The 16,445-nt window shown below is 42.2% G+C and overlaps 1 protein-coding gene across 3 annotated transcripts in view; it reads right to left on the bottom strand.

Annotated features, from left to right (window-relative positions):
- Nucleotides 1–16,445, bottom strand: part of cntn6 (contactin 6) — a 127,511-nt gene that overhangs the window by 42,984 nt on the left and 68,082 nt on the right. For all 3 annotated transcript variants that reach the window (XM_030421354.1, XM_030421352.1, XM_030421353.1), the window contains exons 3-9: nucleotides 15,039–15,185; nucleotides 10,835–10,958; nucleotides 10,298–10,473; nucleotides 7,282–7,377; nucleotides 2,702–2,905; nucleotides 2,061–2,163; nucleotides 1,696–1,880 (exon numbers count right to left, since the gene is read on the bottom strand). In XM_030421354.1, the coding sequence (XP_030277214.1) occupies nucleotides 1,696–1,880; nucleotides 2,061–2,163; nucleotides 2,702–2,905; nucleotides 7,282–7,377; nucleotides 10,298–10,473; nucleotides 10,835–10,958; nucleotides 15,039–15,099 (949 nt within the window). In that variant the 5' untranslated portion in view covers nucleotides 15,100–15,185. The remainder of the gene's footprint in view (nucleotides 1–1,695; nucleotides 1,881–2,060; nucleotides 2,164–2,701; nucleotides 2,906–7,281; nucleotides 7,378–10,297; nucleotides 10,474–10,834; nucleotides 10,959–15,038; nucleotides 15,186–16,445) is intronic.

Raw genomic sequence — 16,445 nt, 5'->3', positions numbered from 1 at the left:
TATAAAGTCTGCATACAATCGTTTTAAGAATCTGAGTTTTTGTGTCCCTGCAGGACCTCCTATTCAAAAAGAAACAAAGACAATGAAAACTGAACACATGTCACGCTTCACAGTTCTCTGCACTGGCTTACGCTGTGTCACAAAATAGAATTTGAGTGACTGCTGCTTGTCTGAAACCTCCCAGCTGTTAACATCTTTTACCAAACAAAGCCTCTCAGCCTCTCAGTCATTCTGTAAACCATGTCCAGATTAAACTTGGAGAAGCAGCAGTTAGTGAGTTTTTATCACAGAGCTGGTTCACTTTGACTTGCTCTCCACTGCCTTTGACTGAACCTTCGGCACTAATTATTTTCAACCTTGTAATTATATTCATTTATTTCCCAGCTTAAATGTCTGTTTGTTTTTAAAGCATTTGAGTTTACAAAAAATAAGTTAAACTGCGAATGTCACAGTGGATGAATCAAAAGAGCAGCTATCGAAGTTCTACAGAAAACCAAAAATTGAACCTAGCCCGATGAATAGTCCAATACCCATCCTTTTCAACACATACAGCAGACAGAACAATGAAGACTTTCACTCATCTCTCTATATAGAAGCGAGCTGATGTAGACGATGCTGTCCTGCGAGTACAAATGACTCACTGACAGCTGGTGCCTTCAGATTCTTCAGAGGGGAGAGGACTTATCCTGACACATGAGCAAACTCATTTTCTACTTCAAGCCACCGGTTAAAAGAAAAAAATCCAGTAAACCAGGGGAGATTTTAATGTCGCCAAAAAGCACAGATAATGAGCACTCATTAAGTCCACATCACTCTGGCATTGTACAGCTATTTCATCCTGAGAAAATAATTAGACTGCCTTAGATAGAACAAATATTAAAGCAATCATTTACCAAAAAATGCAATTACTAACCAACTACTACTATACTACTACAATAGTGCTGCTATAGAAGACACTACAGGTTAAAACAGCATTTTTTCATGTAGTGGTCACTTTTGAGATTTTGGGCTATTTTGCTTCCATGACATGTCTCAATAGACAGAAAATGTTAAAATGGACATATATGTAAAGTAGCGCATATTCAATTGGATTAAATTTTGGCATAGTTTAACATTAAATATCTGAAAAATGTATACAACAAAAATAATTGTCTTAATGTGAGTAATCAACTGGAGAAGTTTCATGGTGATATGTAATAGTTCTGCTTTAACTCCAGTCACCACTTTTGACTAAAATGAATAGAATTTAGACACACTATCTTTAAAGGCCACTTCATTAGCGCTTACAAACACCAAACTTTCTGGTTTTATCGCTTGTTTTTTAGAGAGATGTTCTTATATAATTTATCAGTTGGTTTATACAACATTTTATTCTTAAAAATGCGGCAAAAAAAAAATTTATTATGGCTGTGGACGGTATTTTTTTGATTCATGGTTGTGATACAAATCCCTCTGAAAAACACTTTTGACGTAAACAAAATTTGACAAACTCTACACCTTATCTAATTGTTCATTAGATAATGGCTCATTTGCATATTTAAGCTAAACATTTTTTAAAAGTTTCATGGGGATTTCTATTGGTGAAGCAATTGACCTTATTCCCCTGTAATGTCTGAATAAATAGTAATGATTAGGGTTAAAAACATTAGCAATCATCTCCGTGAAACAGGAAGCAGAAGTCTACGTGGTTCTTACTGTGAAATAGAAGTTGCCCTCTGGCCACATTTCGTCCTCTGCTGTTTTCGGCTACACACTCGTACATGCCGGCATCCTCTGGGCGAAAATATGGAATTTCCAGAACACCGCTGGAGTGATTGATTTTAATCTTGCCAGGGAGTGGATTTCCATCGGCTCTCCTCCATGAGATAGAAGGCACAGGGCTGCAGAGGTCACACACAAAAGGTCAGGCTGGCCACATGCTCCCTGCTCACACTGACCAGCAGGATTTCTGCCATGCATGTCGGCCTGTGTGTTGTTTGAGAGGATGTCTGGCAACTCCACACATTTGACAAAGCAGTGTGAGGGGTAGAGCTGAGCCGTGCTAATATTCTGACACTTACTTTCCTAAGGCGAAGCATTCCAGCTTCACTGACGATCCTTTGGAGACGTGAAGGGTGTCAGGAAACCGAACCTCAATCTTTGGCTCGTATTCACCCATCACCACTGCATGAAGGATAAAAGCAAATCACATCAGTCAAAACACAAAGCATGGACATGCAGTTTCGTGTTACTCATACTGGATGTGAGAGCTGTGGCGGGGATGACTCTGGCACGGAGCGAGCGTGCATGTTGACGCCGTATACAACAGCGTTTGGCTTAGCGGATGGATGAGTTTGGATTACATATCTGCCTCAGCTCAAATCTGAAGTGGTACACATAAACGGTCCTGATGGGGTTCAGTGTGTGTGGCGAGCTCCTCGCTGTGTGTGCGCGTGCCTGCGTGCCATTCCGTCGGCGCAGACAACATTGCTGGTTATGTAAATATGTGCCTTCATGCAGATAGAGAGGGTTTCTCGCATACATAACCCTGTATAGTTCAGAGGCTGTGGGATGGTGCAAAAGCCTCCTAAGCAAAAGCAAAAACAGTGTCACGCTCAAGACAAACGATTTATCTCCCCGGGCCGCCCTCCCTCCGACAGCCTGTGTCAGTTCAGTGCCTGAGATAACCAGGAGGCAGCAGAGGCGAACTGAGGATGCTTACCGTCCCTCCGCACCACCACGGGGGTTGGAGAGCTGAACACTGTGGCATTGGTCATCATGTTTCTCACTGCACATGTGTAGTTGCCGACGTCTGAGGCTTCCACTTTTGCTATGTACAAGTTGCCCGTCCTTTGGGAGATGAAGCGGCGGGCGTCCTGCTGCAGGAAGCTCTGCTGACCGTTGAAAACCCATGAATATTTGATTTCTGGAAGAACAAAAAAAACAAACAACCAGATACACCGTTCAGTGAGAGTCCGAAAATGAGCAGGACAGTAAGACCTGCACTACCTATAACAACACAAATTATGATATTGTATTTTTGTGCTTAAAGTATAGCCTTAAGATAACTTTACAGGATGAGGACGGTGATATGTTATCTTTGTCTTTTAGTCAACGAATCCCATAAAAAACATCGATGAACTGATTGTACAAAGCATTGTCTATATGGCTGCACCTGCCTTTTTAAAGCCTCGGCAAAGAGAAAGATTGTACTACGTTTCTTTAGTTAGACAGACTGTGTGAGCAGGGTTTTAATCACAGGCGATTCGGGATTGCATTGCAAAGAAGAGGGGTGTGGCTTTGGTAAGCTATGGTGTTGGACTCAGCAACCCCTTCACACTGGACAATAAATGCCCATTAGCACCCACTAACATCTGGCTTTTGTCCTCAATGTGAATGGGTACAATCTACATTCACTCTTGCATCCGTTGACCTTGCAGTGCAGTGTTCACCTGCTCCACTTTTAATCAGCTGTGAAAGAAACACAACACCGGGGTTGACACGCTAATTTTCGTCCCTTGTCAGGTTCGATGTCATGATGCGCATTGAAGTTAGGGCTGCTGGCTTGTTAACACTTTCCCATCCGTGTCAGCGTTTGTTCATCATTCCATCGGCGCCGCGGTAAAAACAGATTCTGAAGTAAAAGATTTTCAAAAAGTAACCACTGCTCAGTGGTTAGTGAACCTTGCCAGCTCCCTTAATTAGCGCCATGCATACAGTGCAACTCTCACCCCTTAGCTGCTTCCATCATCAGCTCAAAAACAAGATCTATTTGAAGTAGGAGGTTGGAGTTTTTGAGATCCCAGTCAGACGTTTCTTCGACTCGGAAAGTCAGACGCACCTCACAAGCCCGGAACTCAAAATCCAAGATGGCTGCTCATATCAACAGCCGTGAAAGCTGTAGAATATTAGCGCTGCCTTATTTGCTCCTAAATAAATATGTCTTCCACAGAGTATTGCTGGGTGTGTATGTAAGTATGGCGTAATGCCTCGTTGTCAGCTGGTATTGTTGTCTGACTTGTTGTACCGGAACACGCTCGACTCGAATATGAAATCCTTCCAAACTCCGACTTCCAGAGCAAACGGAACACACCATAATTAAGAATATCACTGGACTGGTTAAGACTTTTTGACACAGTTCTTCTCTACATTTTCTGGATGTAGTCCGATGAGGTGTATATGATCTGCTGCTGTCTACCGTTCCCTGTTTCTTCAGTTGCGTTTGCAATAACAAAAGTGACACGCAAGGGGGGAAAAGCAAATGTGAATGTGAAAGGAGTCTACTGCCTTTTTCCCTGCGGTTAAAAAAACCTGCACATGCACTAATTTTGGTGTAAAAGTCGTTTCCTAAACCTCTCTCACAAACCTAGATAACAAATAGAAATGACTGAATTGATTAACCGTGCACATTTTGGGAAACAGACTTCACTTGAATGCAAGTGCACAATACCTCAGTCACACGTTGCACTGAATGACATGTTCCTTTCTTACACTCAACAGGGCCACCGCCGTTCCTTTTCAGTCATCACCTCCTCCTGCTCCACTGTTAAAAAGAAACTTACAGCGCCCAGCTGTTTTGAAAATTATTTCATTTTTTTGTAGAATGAAAGTTCATATGAGTGACTCCAAACTTGTGCGTTCGGTAGGAATCAACTGCCTTGAGACTGGGTGTCACAGATGGCGTATGTCAGTCGCAGAGTGTTGAGAGATGGAATAAGGTCGAGTTCAGGCAGACAGCACTTTGTGACAGGATGCAGCCCACTCATTCCTTTGAGCTGGACCTGCTGTTGCTCAGCGGGGGTGTCGACACTTGGAGCTCTGGTTAAAAAAAGCAGGGTCATCTTTTGTGGGAGCAGAACCTGAATCAGCTCTGGCAGCAATGCAATGCAACGTCATCCGACGATCACATGTGCAAGAGCTCATCTGTAGTAGACTACTCATTTGGCTGTTTAGCTCATGATTGTTACACAATTGTTGGAGAAAAAAATTGTCGGTACTCCCCTAACTCGCACGTTGGTGTCTGGGGTGGAGGGGTAATCTGCCTGGCTGTTCAGAGGCACAACTCGCCGAGCTGGTCAGTTCTGCTGATTTGCTCTTTTCTAATCGCACACTGAGCTGATCTTTATAACGACCACATTACTTCATAAAGCACGGCCTTTTGTGTATGCTGGATAGGAGGAACATTGCTTCTTCTGCAACAATGAAGCTTAAAGGGGCTGTGTGATCTGATGATCTGCTGGGAGGGGTTACTCTGAGAAATGAATACAAGTGACACTTCTTCTAACAGATCATCCGTGGGCTTTCTTGCCACATTATTTTGGGGTAAGAGAAGAAATGCAGATAACAGATGCTGATGCTCATGCAAGCCGGCCGGGCCACAGTTGGTCATGGGGACCGAATGCTTAGTGCAGAGCACTAGTGCTTTGTGGTGCTTCTGTCTCCTGTGTGTCCCTGGTTCGATATGGAGGGGACTGGGTGCACGACAAAAGTCACGGTAAGCCAGTGAATAAAATATAAATGTACTGGTGCGTTGTAAAGGTCAGTACCGGCACTCCTCAGTCTTGAATTATAAACAGATGTGCAGTGTTTTGGAATCTTACAAGCCTTTAAACTTTTCATTTCATGCAATCGGCCCCTTATGCTCATTTATTGCAGGGCAGTTCTCCATGTGAAAGCCCAGTTTGACGGTATGAATTTTATTCTTCTTGTGTGATTTGTTTACTGCGGCAAAACAATAAGAAAACCTTGCCTTATCCTTTTAATGCTTACGCAGTATCACAGCAAAATCGAGCGATTCACGACAGATGTTAGAATGCAAGATCACACATGCTTATTAGTTCCCAATTTGCTTACTGTATCACAGTCTGGATGGTTTTTGACAGGGAAACTTCTATTTTTAGTTGATCTCCTTGTCACCAAGATTAGCGAGGAGGACTCACGTCTAGATAAATAGAGGAAAGGAATCGTGAGAGTGACAGTGTTCCTCCTTTAAGCATGACGGGAGAGAAAGAGAGGAGGAGAGATGTCTGCAGGGACTGCAGGGTGAACTTGGCTATTAGTGCAGCCCTCCTGTATCAGACACATGACATTCTGCAGTCAGCCCTTTTGACTGGGCAGACGGTAAAAAGTCCCACTCGCTTCCTTGAGGGAAAACAGTGAATTAAAATCATTAAAGGGAAAGTCAGGGCAGAAACTGACAGACCTTTCATGATTAGGGACGATCAGAGACTGGGTCTGTTTAAGCGCTGCAGTCTCACAGCAACAGAGGACTTGCAGGCACATAATCTCATGTCCTCTGACAGAGTTTGACTCACAGCACGGCTCCTTTTGGACCACTTACCTACTGATTGCTCAAAGATGCTTCAGATGATTCATCTTTTAATAAGGTGCGCCACTGTACTGTCCTCCTCAAGTGGTGCATCAACAAGCATTACTGTAAAAAACACTTTGAGATTATTTCAACGCTGTGGCGATAAGAAAAAAGCCCTTTCTGCACCATTTTTCAATTTTGAACACCTCAAGCTGGCATTATCGTGTCGTGTAAATCCCATCAAATGTGTGACTATGCTCTGTTTAAGAGGAAAAAATAAAGAGACGGAGGCTTTAAAAGGGGGAGGGAGGGGAGGGAAGGAAGGCTGGAGGGCAAATTGCTAAAGTGTGGAATCCCACGTGGCCGCGGGATTCAGCTGGCAACAGAGAGCAGAGAAAGGCTGGTACGCCGGCGTGAAATTGCGCTGGTGGGCATCGAATGGCTGCAGGAGTGCGGACCACTTTGAGGGTCTGCTAATCAGCAGCACACAGACACATGAGCCGACTCGCAGCTGCGCCACGGGATAAACGCTCCCCCGGCCGCAGCAGCCACCGGCAGCCTTTATTACCCAAAGATAACCTGCCCACATCAAGAAAAAAAAAAAATGACAGTTGGGGAAGTGGAGCTCTGGAGACTTTATAGACGGCAGCATGCTCACAGATCATATGGGCGAGAAAAGTGAGCTCAAGGTTAGGAAGCGTGAGGCTATGAACTAGAGATGTGGCGGCACGGGCCTGGGCAGGTGGAGCGGTGGCTGGTCATAAAAAGTTCCCTGGCTGACAGATAAGGAGAAGTGAGGGGAAAACAGTGTGTCAGTTGGAAAAGAAGAGCAGCAAACAGAGGTGGGGGGAAAGGTATAAAAACAAAAGAGACACAGCGGTGTTACAGGGAGATAATAAGCAGCGGAGTGAGGAACAATAAAGACTGCTGAGGCAAGCAGGAGTGTGAGACTACAGCGGACATTGCAGAAGAGTTAAGACAGAGCGCCGTACCTCCGTAATGGGGTGGAGGACCGCAGAGCAGAACCACTGCTTGACCCTCTCTCACGGACACGGTGTTCCTCGACTTCCTGCTGAAGTTCTGCAGAACTGTTGAATACGAGAAAAAAAAAAAAAACTTTTCAGGGTTTGACAGCTGTAATAACTCGACCGACAGGCGACATCCAGGGAGGGGGCATTTCATTTGGCAGAATATTTCCCTGTCTGTTCACATTGCTTACAAGTCCAACCCGAGCATCCCCTGTTAATATTACAGCACGCACCGGAGATCGGGTGGAGGGTGCACCGGAGTGCTCCTCACCGCTCCGGCTTGAAAGATTACTTTCACCTTTAATTAAATGCTCCTGTGCTGTGCGAGAGAATAAACAGTGGGAAGACATATCAATCCCAAAGTCTTAGAAATACCAACCAAGTCCCAGGTGGCACTGAGCAAATATCAGAAGAGGTCGAATCAGAACTCGACTGATTAAAAATCCCCCAAATCAAGACGAGCAGGCCTCCGTCCTTCATGTACTCCACTGGTGCTACACACTGGCATGAAAAGGTAACACAGTTCCGACACGATCCGATATTCAATCAAAATATTTGTCAATACGAAAATGCATCTTAATCTTTGCATTGTTTAATCACCACAATGCACAACAATAACTGACTGCAGTTCAAATGCTGTCTTTTTTTTTTCAATTTGTATTGTATTCATTAACTTGAATGTGACTGTTATTAAATGGAGAAATCGGTTTCAATTCAACCTTTGTTAAAATCTCGAAAACATCATGGAGGGAAAGCCCTCATTTTCAATGATGTCGAGAGCAGAAATTAAACAGAATAGGTGCATAAATGTGATAACAAACAGGAAACAAATGAACATAATCACAGCACGTATAAACACAGTGGGTGCATGAAAATGAAAACAGATAAGAAGCAATTTGACAGAATACAAATAAAACAGAAAAAAAAGTGCTGAAAATGATCAGAACTGCAAGCAAACGAACATGACAAAACACAAATAGAACAGGAAGTGCATGAAAGACAAATGGTAGACAATAATACAAGACAGCACTGACCTATAGTATGCCTGTATCAAGTCTAAATGTACGTTGTTAAATGTTAAAAGCGTATGGAGCACTGAACCTGAAAGCAGTTTTTCCAAATCTAGTGTTCACCTGAAGAACTTTCTATGATCACTATTGTGTATTGAATAGTGACTCTGTGGCCAGCTCAATAAAGAGCTGATATATGGTGGCAAGTTGCAGAAACCAATGGCCATCACGTCTCACAGTCAAAGTTGCCCACCCAACTTTTTCATATAGAATACAAGGATGAGAGGAATTACAGTCACCAGTAATGAATCTGAGGGCGGAGTGATAAACTGAGTCTAATGGAGTAGGAGTGGAGACGGAGCCATGTCTATAGATGACATCGTCATAATGCAGGGTGGAAAAAAAGGCAGCTTCAGTGATGCGTTTCCTACAGAACACGGGGAAAGTAGGACCCAGTTGTTTGTCTTAGCTCGCCCACAATTGTTCATTTGGAGTTTAAATTTAAGTTTCTGATAGATATACCCAAGACTGCAGATGGTACAGGTTTTGTCTGCCCTCAGACGGTCACCAGAGTAAAAGAGAGGCCTTCAGCATGGACTACCTCCTAACACTCGTCAATCTTTATTATGTCTGGCTGGCAATGATGCCATACCAGGAATAAAACTGGTTGGTAAAAAACAAACAAACCACGAATGTGTGTTTGTGTGATTTTAGAGAGATCTATATGGTTGTGCGTTCACCAAATAAAGTGATGAGATGTTATGGTCATATTATAATGGCTTACATTATTGGCTCTGAACAGACAGGAAGCTGTGCAAGACACTCTTGGTACCGACATATCGGGGTGTAAATGGCATTGCCTCTACCTTGCCTCTCCTCCCCCTGGTGCACATTGCAAGTCATAGAGATACCAAAAATGAGGCAGCCGAGGGTTTAACCTTGGTGCAGTTTTTCTGTTGCGAGACTGCTGTGTATTTAAAACACATTTCTCCAGTAAGCGCATAAACAAGACTATTAAGTCCAGAGCCAAGCTAGCGGATTCTTTTTAGCATCCTAGTGAGCTAATGCTACTGTTTTTGTAATTTAAGACGGTACTGTCGGCATGTACTAGCATCTGAATGTTAACAGGCCACTATCTCATGAAAGTTCACAATACTGCATGAACTGACACAGTCTCTGAGGCATTTTTTCATGAAATGTTCGACAGAGATTTGTTGCTCAAGGTCTGTTTTTCCACTGCTATACAGTGGCATATAGGATATTGGATCGGCTTTGACTAAATTAAAGGGGGCTGTTGTGTATTTATGGAGGCATGCGCTCTACTAAGTTCAATTCTAGTCTGATTACTTAATCAACAGACACAACATTAATTGGTGACAGTATTGATAATCAATTAGTCATTTAGGTCATTTCTTTTGCAGAAATTGTATAAAGCTCTATGGGTGCTGTGCTGTTCTTCTATGAGTTCTCTTGCTGCCTTTCGACTGCAATACACTGAATAAACAGAATTTTAATTGTTAAATTAGTCTGACGGCATTAGACATCTGGGCTCTGGGGACTTCAGCATTTTTCACTATTTTATAGACCAATTAACAACTGATGATGAAAATACTGATTAATTAAAGCCATATTCTGAATAATTGTCTCTGTTTCCATTCATCCTTTATCTTCAACCTAAGCAGGGTCGCGGTGGGCTGGAGCTGTTCCCAGCTGACATTGGGTGTGCGGTGGGGTGCACCAGGGACAGGTCCATTTGTCTTTTTAGTTGTGTACGGGCAAGGTAAGGTAAGGCAGGGAGAGTTCATTTATATTGCAGCATTCAGACATTAGGCAATTCAAAGTGCTTCACGGGGGCACAGGAATGCATTAAAAAAAACAAGACATTAAGATAATGTTAAAATGACATATTATTGCATAATATTATTTTATTTTGCATACAAAAGCAGAATGAAAAATGGCACTGTACTCACATGCAAATTGGACTTTAGCATCCCTGCTGACAACAGTCCCAAATGTGTTGGTGGCGATGCACTGATACACTCCCCCGTGGTTTATGACATGAGGATTATTGATCAACAGGTTCCCCTCTACAAGGCTGTAGTTCGGATCTGACCTCGTGTTTATTTCTTTCCCATCCACTTTCCACCTGGAGATAAATTGAAAAAGAAAATCAATCAAAATCTTTATTATCAACATCATCACTTACTGTTATTTGTGAGGGGTCACTTCATGTCTACACCCGGTTTCCAATACTGCCGGGGAAATTTCATTTTCATATTTCCTCTGAATATTTGGAAACAGTCCAGAACACATCCCACAAGGACACACATTGTTAAGACTGCAATTACCCTCCTACTTCTAATGAGTGCCTGCACTGAAATGCAAATGTATCCGGTCCACTTACACAGCCCGGCGTCATTTACAGCCCAGCAGAGCACTTTGTACCACACATTCACTGATGCTGCACAGTGCAGCCTCACCTTGTAGAAGGTAGCCAAAACACTTACCTATAATGCGGAGGTGGGTTTCCTTTTGCCTTGCAATTAATAAACACCTGTTTATCATCGGTGCTCAGTGGGAAAATACTGTCACTTGGCTCCTGGGTGAAGACGGGACCGTGGCGTGTGTTCTCTGTATTGAAAAACACATTAGCCGTACAGTGGTGCTGAGCAAGTGACACTAAATAAATGCAAAAATAAATCACTCAGCGCTCAGAAAGCTGTATATAAACTCCACACCCATATAATTAGCTGTCAACATGGCTCTTTGAGTGGATGCTGCTTCTAATAAACCCTCTTGTGCACATGTCACAAGGCAGTTAATGTACTGCGATGAGAGAGCAATTATCTAAAGATAACCCTGTAGCATACTCACTAACCGGCATACTCTATGCAGCCTTCAACTCATGAGTCACAAAGCTGTGTCTCAATCTTTCCCTCATTCGGTGTCAGAATGTAACTGTAAAACAGCTGTAACTTGAGCTGACCGTTTACTGTATGAACGTGTTGTATTTCCTGTTTGATTTTTGAAAAGAAGAACATCTCCCATCATTTCAGTGTCTCCCACCCCCTCACCTGCCCCTGGTCTTGCTATCAGCCAACCCCACACCAACTCCTGTGTTCCTCTGCCTGATTGTCTTTGTTCCTCTCAGTGTGTTCATTCCTTTTCAGCAACTTCCCTGGTGTTAGTATCTGTGGTTTTTTGACTGAGCTTTGTTATTTGGTTCTTGGATTTTTGCCTACTCCCTGCCAGGCCTGTTTGCGTGTGTCAGAGTGACCTCCTGTGCATGATTGCTTGGTTTACCAGTGGTGACTTTCATTTCTGAACTCCAGCTTGTGTCCTCTTCCTGTCTCTATGTTAAAGTCTCTGTTTTGCCGACTTCACACGTACAAGTAATGTTATTAGCTAAAACGCCAAGATGAAGGTAAAAGTTCAGTCAAATGATACATAGTTTTAAAATAATCTGACCACCAACTTCTCATTTTTATTTAAAAGTTACTATTGAAACATCAAACACAAAAAATGTTGCCATTATGAATAAACAAATTGACGGTTCACTTAACCCCACCCCACTGTATATGGCTATACCATGTATAACTCATCACATGTAGACTGTTGGTATGAAAACCTGTCACTGGGCAGCATTCCTCTCCACAATCCCTGTCACTTTTGAAACACTAACAACATCCAAGCAGGCAACACATGCTTTGCAAATTGCAAGTTACTCTAACACTAACCAGGTGGCTAATGGTATGAATGTAAACAAGTTAGTAGCTTTTATCTTTTCTTTGGCAGGTATTTCAAATTCTTTATCTTTTTTAAAAAACAAGCTGTCCCTCATTTCAGACATAAGTAGTCAAAAGTTAGATTCCCGTTCGTAGCTGTCCATCACCAATTTTACAACTTTCGCTAGCCAATTTTAGCAGCTGAAGTTAGCTAGCAAACTAAGCTAACATATTTATTATTTAAAAGTTTATTTACTTTTACTTTGCCTTCGGAGTTTTGCTGGTTAGTAGCCTAAGCTACTTAGCCGGGCAAGCTAACAGTTGTAGCTTATGTTAGAGCAGATAAAACAGTGTTTAACCCATAAATTACACTTTTGCTCCTGTGTTTCTAGTTTTGGAGAGATTAATAAAATGTCGACACTATCTTAAAACTTTATACAGTGTATCTTCAGTGATAGAATGTAACTAAGCACATTTACTCAAGTGCTGTAGCCTATGTTTTTTTGAGCTACTTCATTCTTACGCCCTACTCTTACAGAGTGTAAGAATCCCGTACACTACATTTTGGAGGCAAATATTGACATTTTTCCTTCACTACATGTAGTCGATAACTTTAGTTTCTTTGCAGATGCTGCATCAGAGCCACAGTATTTGATTTGTAATTAATTAATTTTTTTTATCAGCAATCAGATTAAAAACCGAGTCCAATAACCAAAAAAAATGCTGAATAACCGATCTGATAATCAGCTATATAATCGGCATACTCCTAGTACACAGTATATATATATACATGTAAATATATGAATATATGAATAATTTACTTGTACTTGTACTTGACACTTTTATATATACACAAATAGTAAGATTTTAACAGGGTTTCTTTACAACACCTTCATGCTTATAGTAGCCCCCTTTTCACTTCAGCAAGAAAATCCAAAGACAGACAGACTTGCTGCACCTATTATTGATTGCTAAACAATGACTGTTTTGGAGGAGGGGTTTGGTGAATTGTCCACTTAAGTTCTATTACTTGCAGTGTGAATGGAAGTAAAGTACAAAGGTGTTTTGATGAGAACTAAATCTGCTACAATTCATTTTATCTCACGCCTAGCATCTAGTTCATTCTCTGATCTTCATCTAAACCAAGACAGACAGGGGTCCAAGCTATATTACATGTCAGAAGTGATTAGAAGGATCGCCAAGTAACCCGGCTGGCTAATTGAATTATGCTTTATGTCATTACGATCTGAATGCAAGTTGGATAACTCGGTTAAGGTGTTTACGTGAGAGCTGTAATATCAGAGTATTGCCTTGCCCTGGTTTTAATCTAATTATTAGAGAGCCTGCAAAGCTGTTGTCTATGTGCGAGCGGTTTGGGCATGTGTGTCTGCTCAGTCGAGCTTGTTATTTTGGTTAGCTCCAGCCAAACAATCAATACACAGGAGTAATTAACTGATGTTGCACTAATTACTCCCGTGAAATCTAACATTTCATCAATAGCTACTGGAACACTGGTGTCCAGCCTGCCTTTGCTCTGACGCCGTCAGTCATACGCCGAGCTGCACGCTGCTCATTTTTCTTTTCGCGCACATGAGGGGAGGATATGTTTCATTAACATGTCCCTAACCTTGAGTAGGACAAAGAGCTCTCCCTCCCACATCATCACCATCATCATCCTAATGAGAGTGGGAGTCTTTGCCTCAGGTAAGGGCCTTGTTTCCCCAGCCTCTGAGGGGAGGTGCTTCATTTTTACCCTGGCTGCGACGTTCTTTAAATTAAACAAATTAATGAACCTTTAATAGCTGGACTATTGCACCTGGGGAATGATCCGGTGGTGTGTGCGTGTGTGCTTAAGAACAGGCTTGCCCTGTAAACACACCAACTTTTCGGACCAGTGGCACACATGAACGCACATGCAAATTATGCCTGATCAGTTTCCGTGGGATATGTGTACAAAAGTGAGTATGATGCCATGCACATGTATGTGCGGTGCAGCGCGTGCTGCTGTTTGCTTAACCCCTCATTCTCTTTCTCTTGCACTTGCAGGCTGCATAGATAAACCCCAGAGAAACTGCTGACTGGAGATGAGATGCTAAATCAATGGAAATGGAAGCATATACCACTATAATAGATCCCACTCCATATGCTGTATACATTTAAATATATTTGTTTGACGGCTTGTAAATGGTAGACTTACGTTCTGTATACAGTATATGCATTAAGTGTGACTGCAGACATTAAACCTCGCTCGGTTGTCGAAGCGTTAGAGGTTACCAGGAGAGCTCTTAGAGAGACTTTAACTCCTTAGCTGTAGCTCATACAGGTATTAGGGAACTGAGCGAATGTTCCTCAGCTTTTTCTCCCAGTGGCGAGGAGCACACTGTGGGGATCTATGTTGCAGAGAACAAAGTACGGAATAAATTAGTGTTAAGAAAAGAGTTGGTGTGGATTTTTATAGTGCTCGCCACATTTCATGTAAGTGGCAGCAGTTGGACATAAAGCAAGGAAATTGCATAATAAAACAGGGAGACATAAAAAGACCAGAGAGAGTGAATTCTCTCCGTCTCTGCAAATGTAAATCTTAAAGGGAGTCACGTTTATCAGAGGAGGTGATCTGAAAAGAAAATGCGAACTCTGGTTGCAGTTAGCGCTCGAGAATTTCAACATAATAGTCAATCTTTAGAATGACGCGAGGCAGTTTCACTCTACCCCGTGACAACTTCATCTGGCTAAACAACAAAAAACGACACCAATAAATTCAAATGTCTGGCTCTGTTTGCCCTGAGAATCTCCGCAAAGCCCTATAAAACCAAATAAGATCTACAGATTTGGCCATGCTTTGCACATTTTTTTTTTTTACAAACCGGTTGTGGATCATGCCCTTTCAAATAAAAGCCATAAACTAAACTTGCATGAGAAAGCCTCCCTGTGAGAGGTTTATGCATATCAGGTGTGTCATGAAAGGCGACTTGTCTTGGCATCTCACCAGCCAGGCACCCTTTGAGTGACAGAAGGATTAACAGTTCCCATGGCAACAACATCTTCATTTTCCAAGGTCAAAGAGTCTCCTTCTTCCCATTCAGTTGCCAGAGAGTGGAGAGTATTTCTTGGGTGCACGCTCCTACGTTTGGCTCTGGAAGAAAAGGAGGGCAAATGAGCACTGTGGAGATGTGGAGATGAGAAGAGGCAGTGCTGTACGTATCAAGACAAAAACAAAACAAAAAAAATAAAAAATACAACAGGCTGGAACTTGTGGAAAATCGGTGAGCCATTAATAATTCATTCAACCAAATAAGCGGAGCCAAGATGCCATGCCGAAGGGCCAGCTAGCAGCTGATACTGGGGAGCTGATATTTAGTGTATACATTCTGCAGATTCAATCCCAGGAGCAACACAAGGAAGAAAAAATAAAGTAAATGGCAAAGATTCTCACAGCAGCAGCAGCAGAGCATCCTGCCAAAGGTAAAGCTAAGCTTTCTTAACTGTTGGTTCAACATGTTTACTCGACTAAACTCTATGATTATTAAGCGTACAGTATGTATCACAGAGAATGCTAATGAATGCAGACAGATAAACCGAACTGAAGCAGAAGAGAGAATCCTTCCGTGGGCAAATGATTCCACTTCAAAACATGCAGACAGCAGGCTGCACATCTTCTATGGATCACCATGCCAGGAACTATTGCCATTGATTTACAACTAAGAGTCTGAGCCTTTATCTTTCGGCCAATCTTGTCGAATAACATTACAAGTAACATGAAACAGTTGAATGTTGTTTTTGTGCGCGTGTTTGGACGCTTTTTCTGAGCTCACTGTTCAAAGCGTCTGGAATCAATACTTTTGTATTATCGATGGATCAAACAGCTATGTTTATGTTAAAAAAAAGGAGTCGCTCACAGAATTATCAACCGACTCTGCAGTTCTCCTAAGCTCAAAGAAGAGGGACCGATGGACTTCTGCGTCGGCTGGTGTTCATTTTAAAGTATAAATTTAATTATTGGTTTACGTTTTGTGTTTTGAGCTAGTTTTTCCCTAAAGCGTATAACACATGTATCAACAGCCTGACATCTTGCAATGCATTCATCCCAAACCAGAGCAGGATGTTCTGTTACAGGGGTTGTTACATCCTTTGCACCGAACGCTTGCTGATGCATTAAGCCAATACAGTGCTGCCACCCATCCCAGAGTAATCCCCCAACCCCACAATACCACTAATTTAACAGTGTTCCAGGGATAAGAACCACATTGGTGGGACATTATCAGTCATGTGAAAAAAAGATTGATAAAGAAACAAAAAAGTTCATACTGATGGATTTTGTAACTTTATTATTCGTTTTACTCGTGTGTAGAACTACCATGCTCTAAGACTTGTTGCTATTTGTTCCCCTGACATT

Source organism: Sparus aurata, chromosome 6, assembly GCF_900880675.1.
Source record: "Sparus aurata chromosome 6, fSpaAur1.1, whole genome shotgun sequence".
Taxonomy (NCBI): domain Eukaryota; kingdom Metazoa; phylum Chordata; class Actinopteri; order Spariformes; family Sparidae; genus Sparus; species Sparus aurata.
The sequence above is the reverse complement of the archived record's forward strand: the minus strand, read 5'-3'. Positions and strand labels throughout refer to the sequence as shown.